The sequence below is a fragment of the Lupinus angustifolius genome, chromosome LG03 (assembly GCF_001865875.1).
Source record: "Lupinus angustifolius cultivar Tanjil chromosome LG03, LupAngTanjil_v1.0, whole genome shotgun sequence".
Classification (NCBI taxonomy): Eukaryota; Viridiplantae; Streptophyta; class Magnoliopsida; order Fabales; family Fabaceae; genus Lupinus; species Lupinus angustifolius.
The window spans coordinates 7,604,562-7,619,965 of NC_032011.1; the positions used below are offsets into that span (position 1 = coordinate 7,604,562).

The 15,404-nt window shown below is 37.7% G+C and overlaps 2 protein-coding genes across 2 annotated transcripts in view; both read right to left on the reverse strand.

The window, feature by feature from the left end:
- LOC109342314 (probable DNA-directed RNA polymerase) lies at positions 1,707–10,239 on the reverse strand. Its single transcript, XM_019580324.1, has 4 exons — positions 9,074–10,239; positions 7,715–7,823; positions 4,630–4,834; positions 1,707–2,524 (listed from the first exon to the last, which is right to left on the reverse strand). The coding sequence occupies exons 1-4, from the start codon at positions 10,237–10,239 to the stop codon at positions 1,707–1,709; spliced, it is 2,298 nt and encodes a 765-aa protein (XP_019435869.1).
- Positions 12,586–15,404, reverse strand: part of LOC109343313 (DEAD-box ATP-dependent RNA helicase 51-like) — a 10,724-nt gene continuing 7,905 nt past the window's right edge. Inside the window, 4 exon segments of the mRNA XM_019581547.1 lie at positions 12,586–12,766; positions 12,768–12,875; positions 14,872–14,997; positions 15,089–15,157. Coding sequence (XP_019437092.1) covers positions 12,713–12,766; positions 12,768–12,875; positions 14,872–14,997; positions 15,089–15,157 — 357 coding nt within the window. The 3' untranslated portion in view covers positions 12,586–12,712.

The following is a 15,404-nucleotide window of genomic DNA, read 5'->3' on the forward strand; positions in this document are numbered from 1 at the left end:
TTAATAAAATACACAATAAGATTGATAGTAGTAAGGTTGTCCTATCTGAGTCCTAAACCTCAAGGAGAGACTTTCTACCCTTCCTAGCTGTCAAAAAATACACCCCCACTACCCGCCACCCTTATAGAGATATAAAGGCAGCCTGATTATTAAATCATCATACCTAGCTGTCTGCACATGCTTCGCTAATTCTTTTAAGAGATCAACTGAAAGTGAAATGGGGATGGTCAAATTGTTGTTTCTGTTGAAGGAATTAAACCACATGCTCCACCGCTTGTGCAGGCCCCCGTCAATTCCTTTGAGTTTCGGTCTTGCGACCGTACTCCCCAGGCGGAGTGTTTTATGCGTTAGCTGGGCCGCTGATCCACGTAGACCAAGGGCGAACACTCATCGTTTATGGCATGGACTACCAGGGTATCTAATCACGTTCGCTCCCCATGCTTTCGCACTCCAGCGTAGGTAGGGACCCAGAGAGCTGCCTTCGCTTTTGGCCTTCCTTCGTAGATCTGCGGATTTCACCCCTACACACGAAATTCCACTCTCCTCTGTCTCACTCAAGTGAATTGGTTTCGAAAGCATTCCACCAGTTTTTGGCGACTTTCACCTGAACCTGTATCAGCCCATTCCTTAGAAAGACGTAGAACTGACGTGAGCTCGCATCGGCTTCCTTATCCTCGGATGAAGAAGATTTTCACTTCACCGAGAGATCAAGGCTCCTCTTCTTGGCTTGCTTGCCAATCGATGGACGGAAAGGAGACTCTAGCTCCAGTTCAATATCCCAGGGTCTTCTTGAATCCGAAGAATAGAAAGAGAGCTGGCTTTACTCTAGTTCCGTCTGACAAGATCTAAGACCAAGTGTTGGCACCCTCAAAATGAGACAGTTATAATCTGAAAATCGTGTCGCGATCGGTCTTTTGGTCATGGGCAACCTTATGAGCACAGACCCAAGTAAGAAAGGGCAACCACCTATCCCCACCATATCAGACCAACACGCCTCTTGGCGGCATGGAATCTCCCCTCTCTCTATATCGGACAAGCAAGCACCAGCAAGGACCTTTCTTCTTACTAGTTGTCGATACGGATTCATTCCTGTTGGGATTGCTCCTTTAGGAATTGCATATGGGAATATAGAAAGTAAAGAGGAAAAGGCATGACCAAAAAAATTGTGTGAAATAAGTGAATTTATCCAGTTGAGGCATGATTTATTGACTCGATCAAGAGGCTAATCTCTTTTGTTTGGGCCGGTAGCTAAAAGAAAGTCCTCGCCTTCTCTTGAACAAGGGAAGGGCAGCATAGCATTAGCTTCCATTGAACAAGCTCAACCTTGAAAAAGAAAGGTGGTAGGACGGGTCTAAAAGCTCCTTCAAGCTGAAGGGGAGGAACTACATGAAGCTTGGACCGAAGAGGAGCAAACTTAGCAGAAGATAAAGCCTTGGTAAAGACATCTGCCAATTGGTACATGCTGGAAACATAGCATACCCGAACTTCACCACGCGACACCCTCTCACGAACAAAATGGAAATCCATTTCTAAATAAACTTCAATTTGATCATTTAAAAAATACACCCCCACTACCCGCCACCCTTATAGAGATATAAAGGCTTCCTTCAACTTATAATACCAGGATAGAACACTTATTCCCAATGTACTCTGCTAAAGCGTGTTTTTTTATCGAAATATAATTATATATCAGTTTATTTTTATGATTAATAATGAACACTGTAATTATGACTTTTGTTCTCTAGAAGTTTCTGAAATTTATACCAATTATTTTCATTAAGGATAGATGAGTCTTTATTCCACACACTCTCTACATAGGTATTGTAACACTTAACAAATTCTGATACTTTATTATCCCACATTTTACGTTTTACTTTACTTTTATAGGTAGTTGGTAATAAGTTATTAAATATATCAGTAAGATATTGATCATTGATTGGTTCATCATTTATTAAACTAGTTGTGTTTAAATGATCTTTTAGATAATTATGCTTGTAAGGAATAATAATATTTATATTAATCAAATCATTAATGAAGTTAATAGGATGGCCCATCTGAATAAATACATTGGTATATATATCAGGAACTATTCTAGCGTAAGACGCAGTAGTTATAAAATTGTCATGAACGGTATATATAGGTGCTCCCTCCCTCAATAATGATTCTACTACTTTTAAGGCTATGTATGCATCCTTCTGATGAATAAAGTTCGCGCATGCTGAGGATTGAGTCTTTCGTTTATCTCTCTTCGTAGTAGGTACACTTAGAGTCACCCGTCGTCTCTTTTTGCTATCCCTTTCATAAACTATTATAACTTCTTTTTCAAAAGACATATAATCCTGTATTGTCTTGAAATAGGATATACCATAGATTACTGCTCTATCCATTACAGAACTAAACCAACAAAGGAGGGAAATTAACTTCATCAAATTAGCTATATCAGGATATTTATATTTCCAAAAATCATTGCTAAGTTTTGCGAGATTATAGCTATCCTTAGGACTTAACAAGTTTTCATATTTCTCTTCAAGTGGGTGCGGAGGACACGTCAACAGCCAAATGCTTGCCAATAAAATCATGAGGCAAGGCCCCCCAGCATAGCTCTTTCTTTCTCCGGTTTCCTTTCGAAGGAAAGGCCTTCGCATTCCTAATCCGGTAAGGGGCCGGACGACTTTCTTTGCCCCAGCTTGGCTAATCGCATCTCCGCGCAACGACATTCTTTGTGCGCCCCTTACCGTTCTCGCTCAGTCTTTGCAACGGCTGGGGAGGCAGTCGCAGAAGCGAAGCCTATCGCCACGCCGACCATCAAATACGAGATTGGGGCCCTTCTCAAAGATTTGATGGAATGGCCCAGCCCACTCAAGAGTGCTTATGTAATATGGGAACTCATGGCTGGAAACAATCCTTATGGTTTTGATATCCGGTAGGAATAATCAGAATCAAAGTCCAGGTTGGTTGGTGAGCCTAGTGATAGGAGACTATCTAGCTTGGTTCGGAGAGCACTTGTTGGGTTAAAGATTTTTTTGTTGCTAAATGTTATGGCCTAAATGCTGAACTATTGACCCTACTTGTTCGGATGGGTGTTCACCCCAAAGTGTTCCTGGACCGCATTTCACCTTCACCGGGGAATCTAACCGCATCTTGGGAATACCGATTTTTAGGCCTAACCACTGTTTTTAGATGCAGATGAAAGGGGGGGGGGTGCCATTTTAGGTTAGGTCTATGAAAAACCGATGCGACGCGGAGAACCCTTTTCCATACCAAGTTATCGTCTAACGGTTTGAATTGAAAGAAAGAACCTTTACTTTTTGAGGTGAAACTTGCTTATGCTCCCTTAGATCCGTAGATAAAGGTAGAGCCCAGATGTGCTCGCTTTTCGCTCCTCTCACATTCGTTCGAGCTGCTTCCAAAGGTGAGAAAGCAGTTTATCTGAGCTAGGACACATGTCCGCAAAAAAAATCCGAGGTCTATGATGCCGAACCGACATCCCTGTTTGGAATAGGATTTTCTTGAAAGGGATCGGCTAACCACTCGCTCTCTCAATCGAGCAAACCTTTAGCTTTCCTTTGACTTGCGGATACTTCCTTGCGAATAAGGACGGACTATAGTGCTACTGCTAGAGGGGACTCTGCTAGGCTTGCTAATTCGATCCTTGTCCGATACGGCAGTTGGAACAAAACCTAAGATCTTATCAATTGGGTCCCCCTCTTTATCAATTTTTATATGGTTTATAAAGATGGATAGTAGTAATCGAAGTGTTCTATTCTGTATCAAATCCTCAACCTTCTGTATGAGTTTAGTTTTATCCATAGAAGCAGCACTAGGCATTAGTTCAAAAAGTCTAAAAGACCCTAATGTTACAGTACCCTTGGAAGCTACCAAATCATCCAAAAATTTGAAGCGATATCACGTTCGATGTACTCTTTCTTTATGAAAGATCTCTCCTCCCGTTAAGCACTCGGGTACAGGTAGACAGAGGAGTTAGAGGTTATGTAATTAGCTATATGTCCTTTTCTATCAGTACGATTCCCGTCCTTTGTCGGAAAGGGTGTCCACTCTTGCAACAGTCGTAATCGGTCTTTAAAGTATTCAGGACTCGGGCTATATGCCCTCTTTTCGATAGAGTCCGGGTTGTAAGATGATAGGCTTCCTCATTCAAAGAGGAGATAAGGGTAACAAGGTTTTTCTTACTGACCTTCAGAAGGAATTAATAATGAACACTGTAATTATGACTTTTGTTCTCTAGAAGTTTCTGAAATTTATACCAATTATTTTCATTAAGGATAGATGAGTCTTTATTCCACACACTCTCTACATAGGTATTGTAACACTTAACAAATTCTGATACTTTATTATCCCATATTTTACGTTTTACTTTACTTTTATAGGTAGCTGGTAATAAGTTATTAAATATATCAGTAAGTCAAAGCTCTGAGAACGGCTAAGCCCGTCTTGACTTCCCTTATTGCCCTCACTCCTTCCTCTGAGGCCTATTGCAGATAGTCGTCATGCCCTGTGAGCGTCTTCAGCTCCGCTCAACCTCTCATAGAATGTATTCCACTCCTTCCTCTGAGGTCTAGTTAGCGCTTACGCCCCTTTCGAAAGCAGACTAGACCCCGTGAAGAGTACCGACTACCATAGGGGAAAGACTGACTTCCCCAATCATGCTTTCATAGCCCCTGTCCCTCCGTACTTCCCCTTCACTAGGTAAGATTATCTCGCTTACCCAGGCGCCTCTTAAAGTGGACCAATCCCCCCGCCATCTTTCAGCCTCTCCAGTTCGCTTCTGGCCTATGGTCTTCTCCGCTCGCTGGCGAAAGAAAGAGCGACTGCTCTAGTACCGGAAGCCAACCGACTGACTTGCAGCTGCCAGTCTCCGCCTTACTTTCTTCTCGGTCTGCTTTGGCTCCTGATCTTGAGCTCGCTTTTCTTGGCCTCAGGCTTGGCTTCTTCTTGTAGTCCTAGCCTTTTCGAGACTTTAGGCCCTTGGCCTGGTCTCGACTCCCCCTGGCTAAGTACTTTCAATCTAGCAGGCTAGCTGCTGAACGAAAACACTCCCTATCCTACACTCGCCTGCTTTAGTCTCTCTTTCCGGGTAGAGTTGTAGTCACTCAAGTTACAAACCTTCCTACAAGTCAGTTATATCGGTCTTAGATCTTTGCTCGTCAGGTGCTGGCGTAAGTAGTAACTCCTACTGTTGCTATCAGAAGGATGCATACATAGCCTTAAAAGTGGTAGAATCATTATTGAGGGAGGGAGCACCTATATATACCGTTCATGACAATTTTATAACTACTGCGTCTTACGCTAGAATAGTTCCTGATATATATACCAATGTATTTATTCAGATGGGCCATCCTATTAACTTCATTAATGATTTGATTAATATAAATATTATTATTCCTTACAAGCATAATTATCTAAAAGATCATTTAAACACAACTAGTTTAATAAATGATGAACCAATCAATGATCAATATCTTACTGATATATTTAATAACTTATTACCAGCTACCTATAAAAGTAAAGTAAAACGTAAAATGTGGGATAATAAAGTATCAGAATTTGTTAAGTGTTACAATACCTATGTAGAGAGTGTGTGGAATAAAGACTCATCTATCCTTAATGAAAATAATTGGTATAAATTTCAGAAACTTCTAGAGAACAAAAGTCATAATTACAGTGTTCATTATTAATCATAAAAATAAACTGATATATAATTATATTTCGATAAAAAAACACGCTTTAGCAGAGTACATTGGGAATAAGCGTTCTATCCTGGTATTATAAGTTGAAGGAAGCCTATAGGTTTCCCGTTCTCTTTGTCTGAATACTCTACTTTGTCAACAGTCAGCTCAGATCCCCTTGCATCAAGTGTCGGTAGAAAGGAATCCTCTCGTCCTCAGACCAGGGATGGCTAGGAAAACTAATCTTATTCCTCACTCAGATGGTAAAATACAAGATGTATACATGAGCATACTCAATGAGTTTAAGGTTCGACTCAATCGACCGGGGAATCATGCTTAGTCAATGGGGAAGATTAATGTACTTACCAGCTCATTAATTCTATAAGAGAGGGATTGGAAGAAGAAGTCTAAGGTGTATTAACTCCGACTAATTCCAATACGAACCGTATTCAGTACAATTCCCCCGATAGTTCTACTGGCTCCCGACTCATACCGAAAATCATACACGTGGGTGTACTGTCAAACAACAAAGAAGTCTTTCTTCCTTTTTTTTAGAGCAAGAAAAGAAGCGGAACTGCAATAAAGCTTTCTTTATATGGATCTGATTCGATAGTCGGAAATCTCAATTGTTGGGAGAGGTAAGGAGAATTAGGTATAGCCTTCCAGGTTGGCTCCCACGTAACCCCTTCATCAAGGGGGATCTTTGAAACCCAAGGTAGGTACCTCCCCACCAACTAGGGCCGTCGTCTCTTTTTGCTATCCCTTTCATAAACTATTATAACTTCTTTTTCAAAAGACATATAATCCTGTATTGTCTTGAAATAGGATATACCATAGATTACTGCTCTATCCATTACAGAACTAAACCAACAAAGGAGGGAAATCAACTTCATCAAATTGGCTATATCAGGATAGGGCCGTCGTCTCTTTTTGCTATCCCTTTCATAAACTATTATAACTTCTTTTTCAAAAGACATATAATCCTGTATTGTCTTGAAATAGGCAAGAAAGCTCAGTGGAGAACTCAAGCTATTAGTCCATCCTATCCCGATGCTGCTCCGCTCCACTCCTTCTAGTCGAGTTGCTTGCAGCTCCAGGCCTCTGTTGGGTGGGACTCCTGTTCTTTCTACATTATGGAAATTGGCTAGGCGTTGCTTGCCCCTGGGTCTAATTGGGCCTAACGCACAAATCTCGCTAACTAAGACTTCATCCCCCAACAAGGGTGTCAACACGTGGTTCCTACTCAAAGACTCCATTTGTAATGTAATCTATCCCGTTTAACACAGGCGACGGGCATAAAAAAAAGGGGTGTTCGCCCCCGAGTCAGATATAGAATCGAAAATCATGCTTTGAATTCTTTCTCCCATGCCTTTCTTCTAACTTAACTAGAAATTGCGTAAGGTAAGAGAAGAAAGAGCAAGTCAAGTCAAATAGTACGCCCGGTTCACCAGCTTCTACCACTGCAGGTCCCAATCCATAGTAAGGCTTTGATCCGAACCGCTAGCTATATGCTTAACACATGGTGGATATAGAAAGTGTGTCGGGGATGCGGCTCGGGCGTAGTAGGTCTAGACGCCTAGCATTAAACAACCTTCTCTGGGATGTGATGACTATATCCTCGCTCTCCATGAAAATATTTCGAATGAAATATTTAGATGATGATAAATTTCCTATCCATATACCTAATAAAAACCAAGATACTTTTATTAGGCGTGGGTATTATGGCGGTCGTTCAGATGTCTTTAAACCTAAGGGCGATAATCTTTTAGTGGAGGAATCATTCCGAGCGCGAAGCTACATGGGAAGACGAGGAGAAGATGCAGGAGTAGCACCCTCACCTTTTCGACACGCCAGGTAAGATTTTTGTCCTCAAAACTCAGACTTAATGATTTGAATCGATGTGGATATAGTCTCGCACCTTTCTTTCCGTTTTCCAAGTATCTCTCCCTCGGTATGGTTCAGATGCACACTCCAAAATGTGAAATATTAATCTTCATTTGAGCTTTTTGGTGGTAGTCGTGACCAACAGCCATCAGCAGTCGGCTCGTTGGTAAGGCGAGAGCTTCAAGCCCGATTTCAGGTTCAGGTGGCACACCCCCCACACAAGCACCACCCGACGAAGGGGGACGGGGAAATCTACAGGCCCAAAATGCTAGTGCATATCAGATTATGAGTTATTTATTGCTTAACGAAGATATGGCTAGGAAAACTAATCTTATTCCTCACTCAGATGGTAAAATACAAGTTGTATACATGAGCATACTCAATGAGGAGAGAGGAGATCATCCTCTTCGGTTGCAGGAGAAGCGACCACATATTGGATTTCTGACGACATGGGAGCTCTGATGGTGCTGAAGGCCAGGCCTGGTCGGTTTACTTTATTCCCTCCCGTCTTTCGTCACTCGAGGTCTAGCTTTCCCTTGGATGACTTTGCATCCTTCCTGCTTGAAGGAAAGTGCCGCACTCTTTCTTGCCACTCGGAGATAGCCTTTTCGATCTTATTGGCTTAAGCAGACCATTCGTGAGCAACAGATTCCAACAACTGATATTGCGACAAAATTAATTCGTCAGATAAAGGGTTTCCTAGAAATATAGAATCTGTGTCCGTGTAGTAACAATCGGATCTTGATATAAAAGGGTACATGTAAATACGAGCACAAGTAGTAATAGCTGCAGATGCAGTTCCTCTGAAGGAAGTCCCTTTCCGGATAGAACCTTTGAAAGCAGAGGCGCCGATCTCATCAAGTAAGTTGTTCAATCAGCTCTACTTCTTCTACTTGGTCACAGGATAGGAGATGCAATCTGATCCACTTATTTTTTTTCATTCAAGAGATGAGATCAGCTCGACCTATTTCAAGAGCTTGTGCGGGTTGTTCGCCTTATAAATAAATAGGGGGAAGCAACTCTACTAAAAAGCGGCCAAGGTTTCTTAACTCTAATGCGTAACAAGTGGTGTTAGGGCATTCGTAGTCTTTGTTACTTGCACCAGTCGTTACACCGACGCCAACAAAATTAAGGCCAACATGGAGCCATGCGCATGATTCCAAGAGTCACTAGAAGCGAAACTTAGTAAGAATAACCAGTAATGTCACGAATGGATGAAGCAAGCACTTTTAGATGGTATCGATCAGAGCCAATCAACCCTTTTCCCTGATTATCGTCACTTAAATCCCACTAGCCGAAATAGAATCCGTCAAGTAAGAGATAAGCCAGAGATCCAGATCATTAGAATACGTCACCGGCCACTAGATCCAGGGATGGGCCTTCTCGCGAAAAAGAGTAGGTTATTCCTATCACTAGGAGTAGTAGCGCTAGCGGCGCAGAAGGAGAAAGTAACTAAGCGCTAAGAAGCTATCTAGATAGTTTCCAGCTGAGGGAACTTATACATATCATTTATTTTTATATGCAAATATTCCTTAAACTCATTGAGTATGCTCATGTATACATCTTGTATTTTACCATCTGAGTGAGGAATAAGATTAGTTTTCCTAGCCATATCTTCGTTAAGCAATAAATAACTCATAATCTGATATGCACTAGCAGCTGCATCTTGAGTTATTAGTTGTCTATTATATTCTTCATCGCGACACAATACCTTAGCTATGAACTGAAAAGGATCACTAGCATCCTTTGCGAAGCTTATTAAACTTTCATCAGAAGTATAGATTAGACTCTTCTTTTCTTTATACCATTGAAGAGCATCATCATAATGATAGAATTTCTTATACTTAAAGGCAGCAGAAGATGATACGATATCCTTTGTAAACATGTTACTTCCTTCTTGAGGATTATTGGAAAATATTAATAAACTTTTAGATAAATCACGCTCATGAAAATGTAAGATACCAGAGCGATAGATTCTACCACGGAAGTCCATAAAGGCAGGCAGATAAAAGACAAAATCCTCGTATGCGGACGCAAGCCTGATTATTAAATCATCATACCTAGCTGCCTGCATCTGCTTAGCTAATTCTTTTAAGAGATCACTAAGGCTACATGTCGACTTAATAGGTTTATTAAGGAAATAAGATATCCTCAGATGGTCGTTAGCTTCTTTCAAATTAACGTGTGCTAGTATCCTTGGCATCATAAGTCCTTCTTTTTCGAAAGTAGTACGATTCTTCTTAATGAACTCTAAAACATCTTTATTTATTTGAAATCCTTGATTTTGAAGCCCATTTAATATTATACAAAGTTCCTTATATTTAGATTCATGTAATTCAATATTAAAATTACTTAGGTTATGGGAGGTTATAAGACTAAACCTATTATATATTTCTATCGTTGGATCGCTTAAGTATCCTCCTCTAAGATTAGATAACATAAAGGTATCCTTCATTTTATAATCATTGAAGACAAAATTCATTTCTGATTCGTGTCTCCAATCTGATGGCTTGCAAACCATTGGAAGATTTAGCTTCAACGGTATAAGATTTAACTCAAAATTACATACTGCGAATAAATTGGATTTTACATAACCCTTACCTTTCTCTTTCACAACAGCCTTATTATCATCTATTGTCTCTATATGGATCAATTTTCTTTCTATCATGAACTCTAACAATTTACTCCCTATTTCAAATTTATTACCTTTATTCTTATTTATATCAACAACCTTACTACTATTAATCTTATTGTGTATTTTATTAATTATATTAGAGTGTGTTCTAACAGTGCTATCTAGCTTATTCAACCATGTAGATACCCTAACAACTGATGTGCTTTGAATACTATTGTACAACAATCCTAGGATATATATAATGATAGCCTCTAGCGTATATTGACCTAAATGTTCTATAGTACTATTATATATATTTATATTTAGGTGTTTATACAAATAACTTTTAGCACATATAAGATCCTTCCCTATTAATTTATTAATTAAGTTTGGAGTTTCTTTAAATATATTAAACTCATCAAATTTAATCGTTAATTCTTCAATATTAATTTGTAACTCCACTAACTAACTCTTTATCTGATACATCTATAGTATTATTTTTTATTTGTTTACTCTTCTTAAAATTCTTCAACAAATTAATAACATGATCATTATAACCATTATCTTCTTGTTGAAGGTTTGATGTTTCTTCTATATCCCTATAGAACTATTCCCAAAACTCATTTATAACCGTTTGCGTATCTATACTCTTATCTTCCTTGTTACTGGAGTAATGGCGTATGAATCTGTATATAATCATGTTTTTTTTTCTTTTTATCTCATAGGGGGAATACCGCAGATAAAATGTGGATAATACGGATACGGAAACTGAAAGTGAAATGGGGATGGTCAAATTGCTGCTTCTGTTGAAGGAAGCCTTTATATCTCTATAAGGGTGGCGGGTAGTGGGGGTGTATTCTTGATACATTAGCAAAGACATTATGTCCTGAATTAGGCGTTAAAGGCTCTATCCAACATGAGGATTTGAATGTGTCTAATATTATGGATCATAGCAATAATTTGATAACCTATCTTCGACAAGATATCAATCTATTAGGTGGTGTGATGTTGAAGGCTCAAGCTCTTTATTGGTCCAAGTATAATATTGATATTGAAGATGTGATGCTATATCCTCGCTCTCCATGAAAATATTTCGAATGAAATTTTTAGATGATGATTCTACTTCGCTGGATTCTCATGCCAGATGTTTGGACTCGTCGCTCAGCTTTAGGCCTTATTAGCTTAATTTCTAAAGTGAGCATGAAGTCCGAATTGAATTTCTTGTAGAAATCTAAGTTCATTGGTAAAAAATCATGAAACCAAACTAGCTAACATTCGGCTAAATTATACTTTAATTTATTTGGGGGTGATGATTTAAGATGAAAAAACATGGTTTAAGGATCAAAATTTTGTGTTTACCACTATGGGTGGAATTGCCATATATGACAACGTCAGCACTTAACATGATACGTGATCAACTCTGTTAACGTTAACAACTGAGTGAAGACGGAAGGACTAACGTAATTTTTCCTTGAAAAAATGAGGATCAAAATGATAATTTAAATTTATCATAGGCTAACTTGGTAACATCGAATAACATCGAAAAATTGAGACTCAAAATAAATAATTACACATATTTTAATAACCAAATTGGAATCAATTATTATTCTTAATTTTTTACATTGTGGATCTTCCTCCAGCATTTTATTAATTGTTATTTATTGATTCCCAAATAAAACTAACTCTTATTCTTTATCATAAATAATATTTCAAAATTTATTAAGTCTGATTTGAGGCTCTTTTCCTGCATTAATTTTGATAATTAATTGAGTATTGGGCTTGAGGCTCTTTTCCGGTATTAATTTTATTTTTTATCCTAACATGTGTTGGACAATGTTTGATTTCTTAAAAGAGCCTAGAACATTGTTTGGGTTAGAGGGAAACCCTAAGTACAACCAACTTATGTTCTATTGCATATTGAAACCATTTATTAATTCTAATATGACAATCAAATATTGAATTCTTCAAGAAAAATTGCATTTATGGCAGAACTCCATTTATGACTGATTTGTGAGTGGTCAGGTTACCAAAATCAACATCTCCGCCAAACTTGAATAGAGACATACAACACATCATATTTGGATACAATAATACTTATATTTTTATGTTATCAATAATGGCTAAATTTTAATTAAAATTAAATTCTATCATGTTGTAAAAATTTATTAGTTATTTCTATATACATACGTCTCCACACAAGTCTTTATCACATGCTTTTGCACCTATTTTGACCAATTATGAGATAGAACTTATAAACTGCTTCTGAAAATTGGTGATAGAACTTTAAAACTGGAAACATGGGATGGGGTACCAGTAATCCTGCAGAAGATTACAGTTGAATACACAAACACATTCCACTTGAAGATAACACTCCAATTACTCTAACAATGTGTTGTTTAACTATAACTAATGAAATCAAATCTCATCATACAAAACAAGTGTTCCTACCAAAACTTTCAGAGGTGTGAAGGGCATCACAGGAATCAAATCCACGACAAAGCCATGACATGTCTCCTGCTAATAATTGTCACTCATCATCAGCATTTCTCTTTGCATAGGGATTCTTGTCACGGAAGCTCGAGCCTGCTTCCTTCGACCTTACGTATTTTCTTCTTATGCTTCGAAGCACTACTGTCTATGTTCAGATTCACCTTAGGCGGGTTTGAGAAACAGAATGAAGCAGCAACAGCCTGTGCAAATACAGAAAGTAGGGCTATCACTATCTAACAATTTTGGTTGAAGTTCCACAACCATGATTCTTATGTAGACTTGGTACTAGAATATGTGGATTGAATTATGAGCAAAAAAAAATAGATTATTTCAACAATCAAGTATATGTATAATTGGTAACTGTTTTAATCATTATAATAGAATCAATTTATGTTTGGGTATGTTATAGCTAAAATGTGATGATGCAATGATTTGTTTTATTTGGATTGTGTAAAAAATACAATTATATGTAAATTAAAAAACGGTATGAAGTTATTCATATACACTAATATTTTGATTAAGTTATAATTATAAAGTGGTGAAATAGGAAAAATGTGACTGGTTTCAGAATTATCAAACTGTATTTTTAAATCAGTTAAATTCTGCTTTTTTCCATAAACACTTTCTGTAATTTTATCATGTTTGCCAAACATGCTACATTAAACCGAACAGATTTAATTTGTACCAAAAAACATCTATTCACAAGCCAGGCTACCACTGAAGTGGTCACAGCATCTTTTTTAATCAAAATCCTGAATTAAATGAACTTACCAATTGCTCCTACTAAATGAAAGATAAAACTACATTACTCTCTTGGAATTAAATAAAAACCTGCTACCAAATTCAGCAAAGCCATTAGGCCATAGGTGCTCTTAGGAGAAATATGCAAGGTAGCATAGGAAAGAGCGGACAAACTGACAGTATTTGACACAAGATGTTGGGTACTATAAGTAGAGATCGTGAATAGATCTGATTTAAGAGAAATAAAAAGGGGAAAACTAAAGAAGATAGAAGGAATGGAGTGCCAAAGGGAAAGAAAGAATGATTATCAATAACATGTTACACCCTTCTATGTTATACTAGTCTATAAGTTTATTAACTTATCTACAACCTTTTAAAATAGAATTATTTACCCTTTAACTAGGGCTTCAAACAGCAAATGTTCCTTTTTATATTCCAATTTTAATTGTTATATAAGTAATCCTACCCTAGAGGTGACAAATGGAGATAATATTTTACTATAAGTCAAAAGGTTTTAAGTATCTTGAGTCAATCAAACAAAACGGTAGGGAATAGAGGGAGACATAAATCATAGAATTTAGGCCATGGTGGATGAAATGTAGGAGTGCTTTAGGTATTATATGTTGTAGAAAGGTGACACACAAACTTAAGGGGAAATTTTACCACTGTTATAAAGCCAGTAATGTTGTATGAGACTAAATATTCAGCGGTAAAATGCCAGCAAAAAATAAACCTACTGTAGTATATATGAGAATGTTGTGTTGGATGAGTAGACACACTACACAATAAAAGATTTGGAATGAATGTATTAGAGAGAAAGTTAAGGTAGTCCTATGGTAGAAAGGTTAGTAGAATATTGTCGAAGGTGGTCTAGACTTATGTGGAGGAGATCAGTAGAAGTCCTAGTAAAGAGACTAGATCAAATGAAAGTTAGTCTAATTTCTAAAGGCAGAGGGGGCCCAAGAAAAGTCATAGGCAAAATGATTTAGAATGATTTAAGGAGACTAGATCAAATGAAAGTTAGTCTAATTTCTAAAGGCAGAGGGGGACCCAAGAAAAGTCATAGGCAAAATGATTTAGAATGATTTAAAGATTAGTGTTGTCAATGGACATACTTTATGATAGAGTATCATGAAAATTTGTTTATTTCATGCAGCCAACCTCACCAAATAGGAATAAGGCTTGATTGTTATAATATATTCATATTATAACCAACTCAACTATAGCTCTCAACTCTGCAAGTTTTATAATAAAATGGAAGGAAATGATAAGAAATCCTACAGAAATGGTTGATTTCTAATGTCAGGTATGGTATGTATGTCTTCGTACATACACTCAACTTTAGACGTATAGATCAATTCAGATATTGTGTATTAACTATTTGATAGATTTGGATATCCATATAGTTAGGGAAATCATGTAAATAGCAAAGTAAAATGAGTGACAAATTTGTACCAGTAAATCAAGGCGGTGAACATTGAATATATCCTTCATAGAGTGTGAATTGTATGCCAATAAGTATGACCTATAAGCATCTTTGGCCATATTGTTCAAGTGATAAATACCAGCCACCAACTTCTCCTGCATAATCCAGAGATTGGTTGGTAAGATAAACTATAGTTGGTTAATACATCAAATAAAATATTATTTAAATTTTGAGGAAGGAATATACCAGTTGTGACTGCACATTTGCAAGCTTCTTTTCATCAAATGCATACTCTTTCACAGGGACCTTTGCTGCCTGATATTAACCATAAATGTAAATTTAATGAAATGAACTATTACAACCACCACCAAGCGTTTTCCCACTAAGTGGGTGATAGGGTTGGCATAGGGTAGTAGAAAAGAGGTTAGTTGTTAGGAGTTGTTTGAATTAAATAAAGAGGGAATTCCTAGAATACCCTTATTAGTTAGTTAGACTAGGGTATTATTTGTATAAATAGAGAAGGGGAAGCTTGTAAGAGGGGAGCTTTTGGATATTTTGTAAA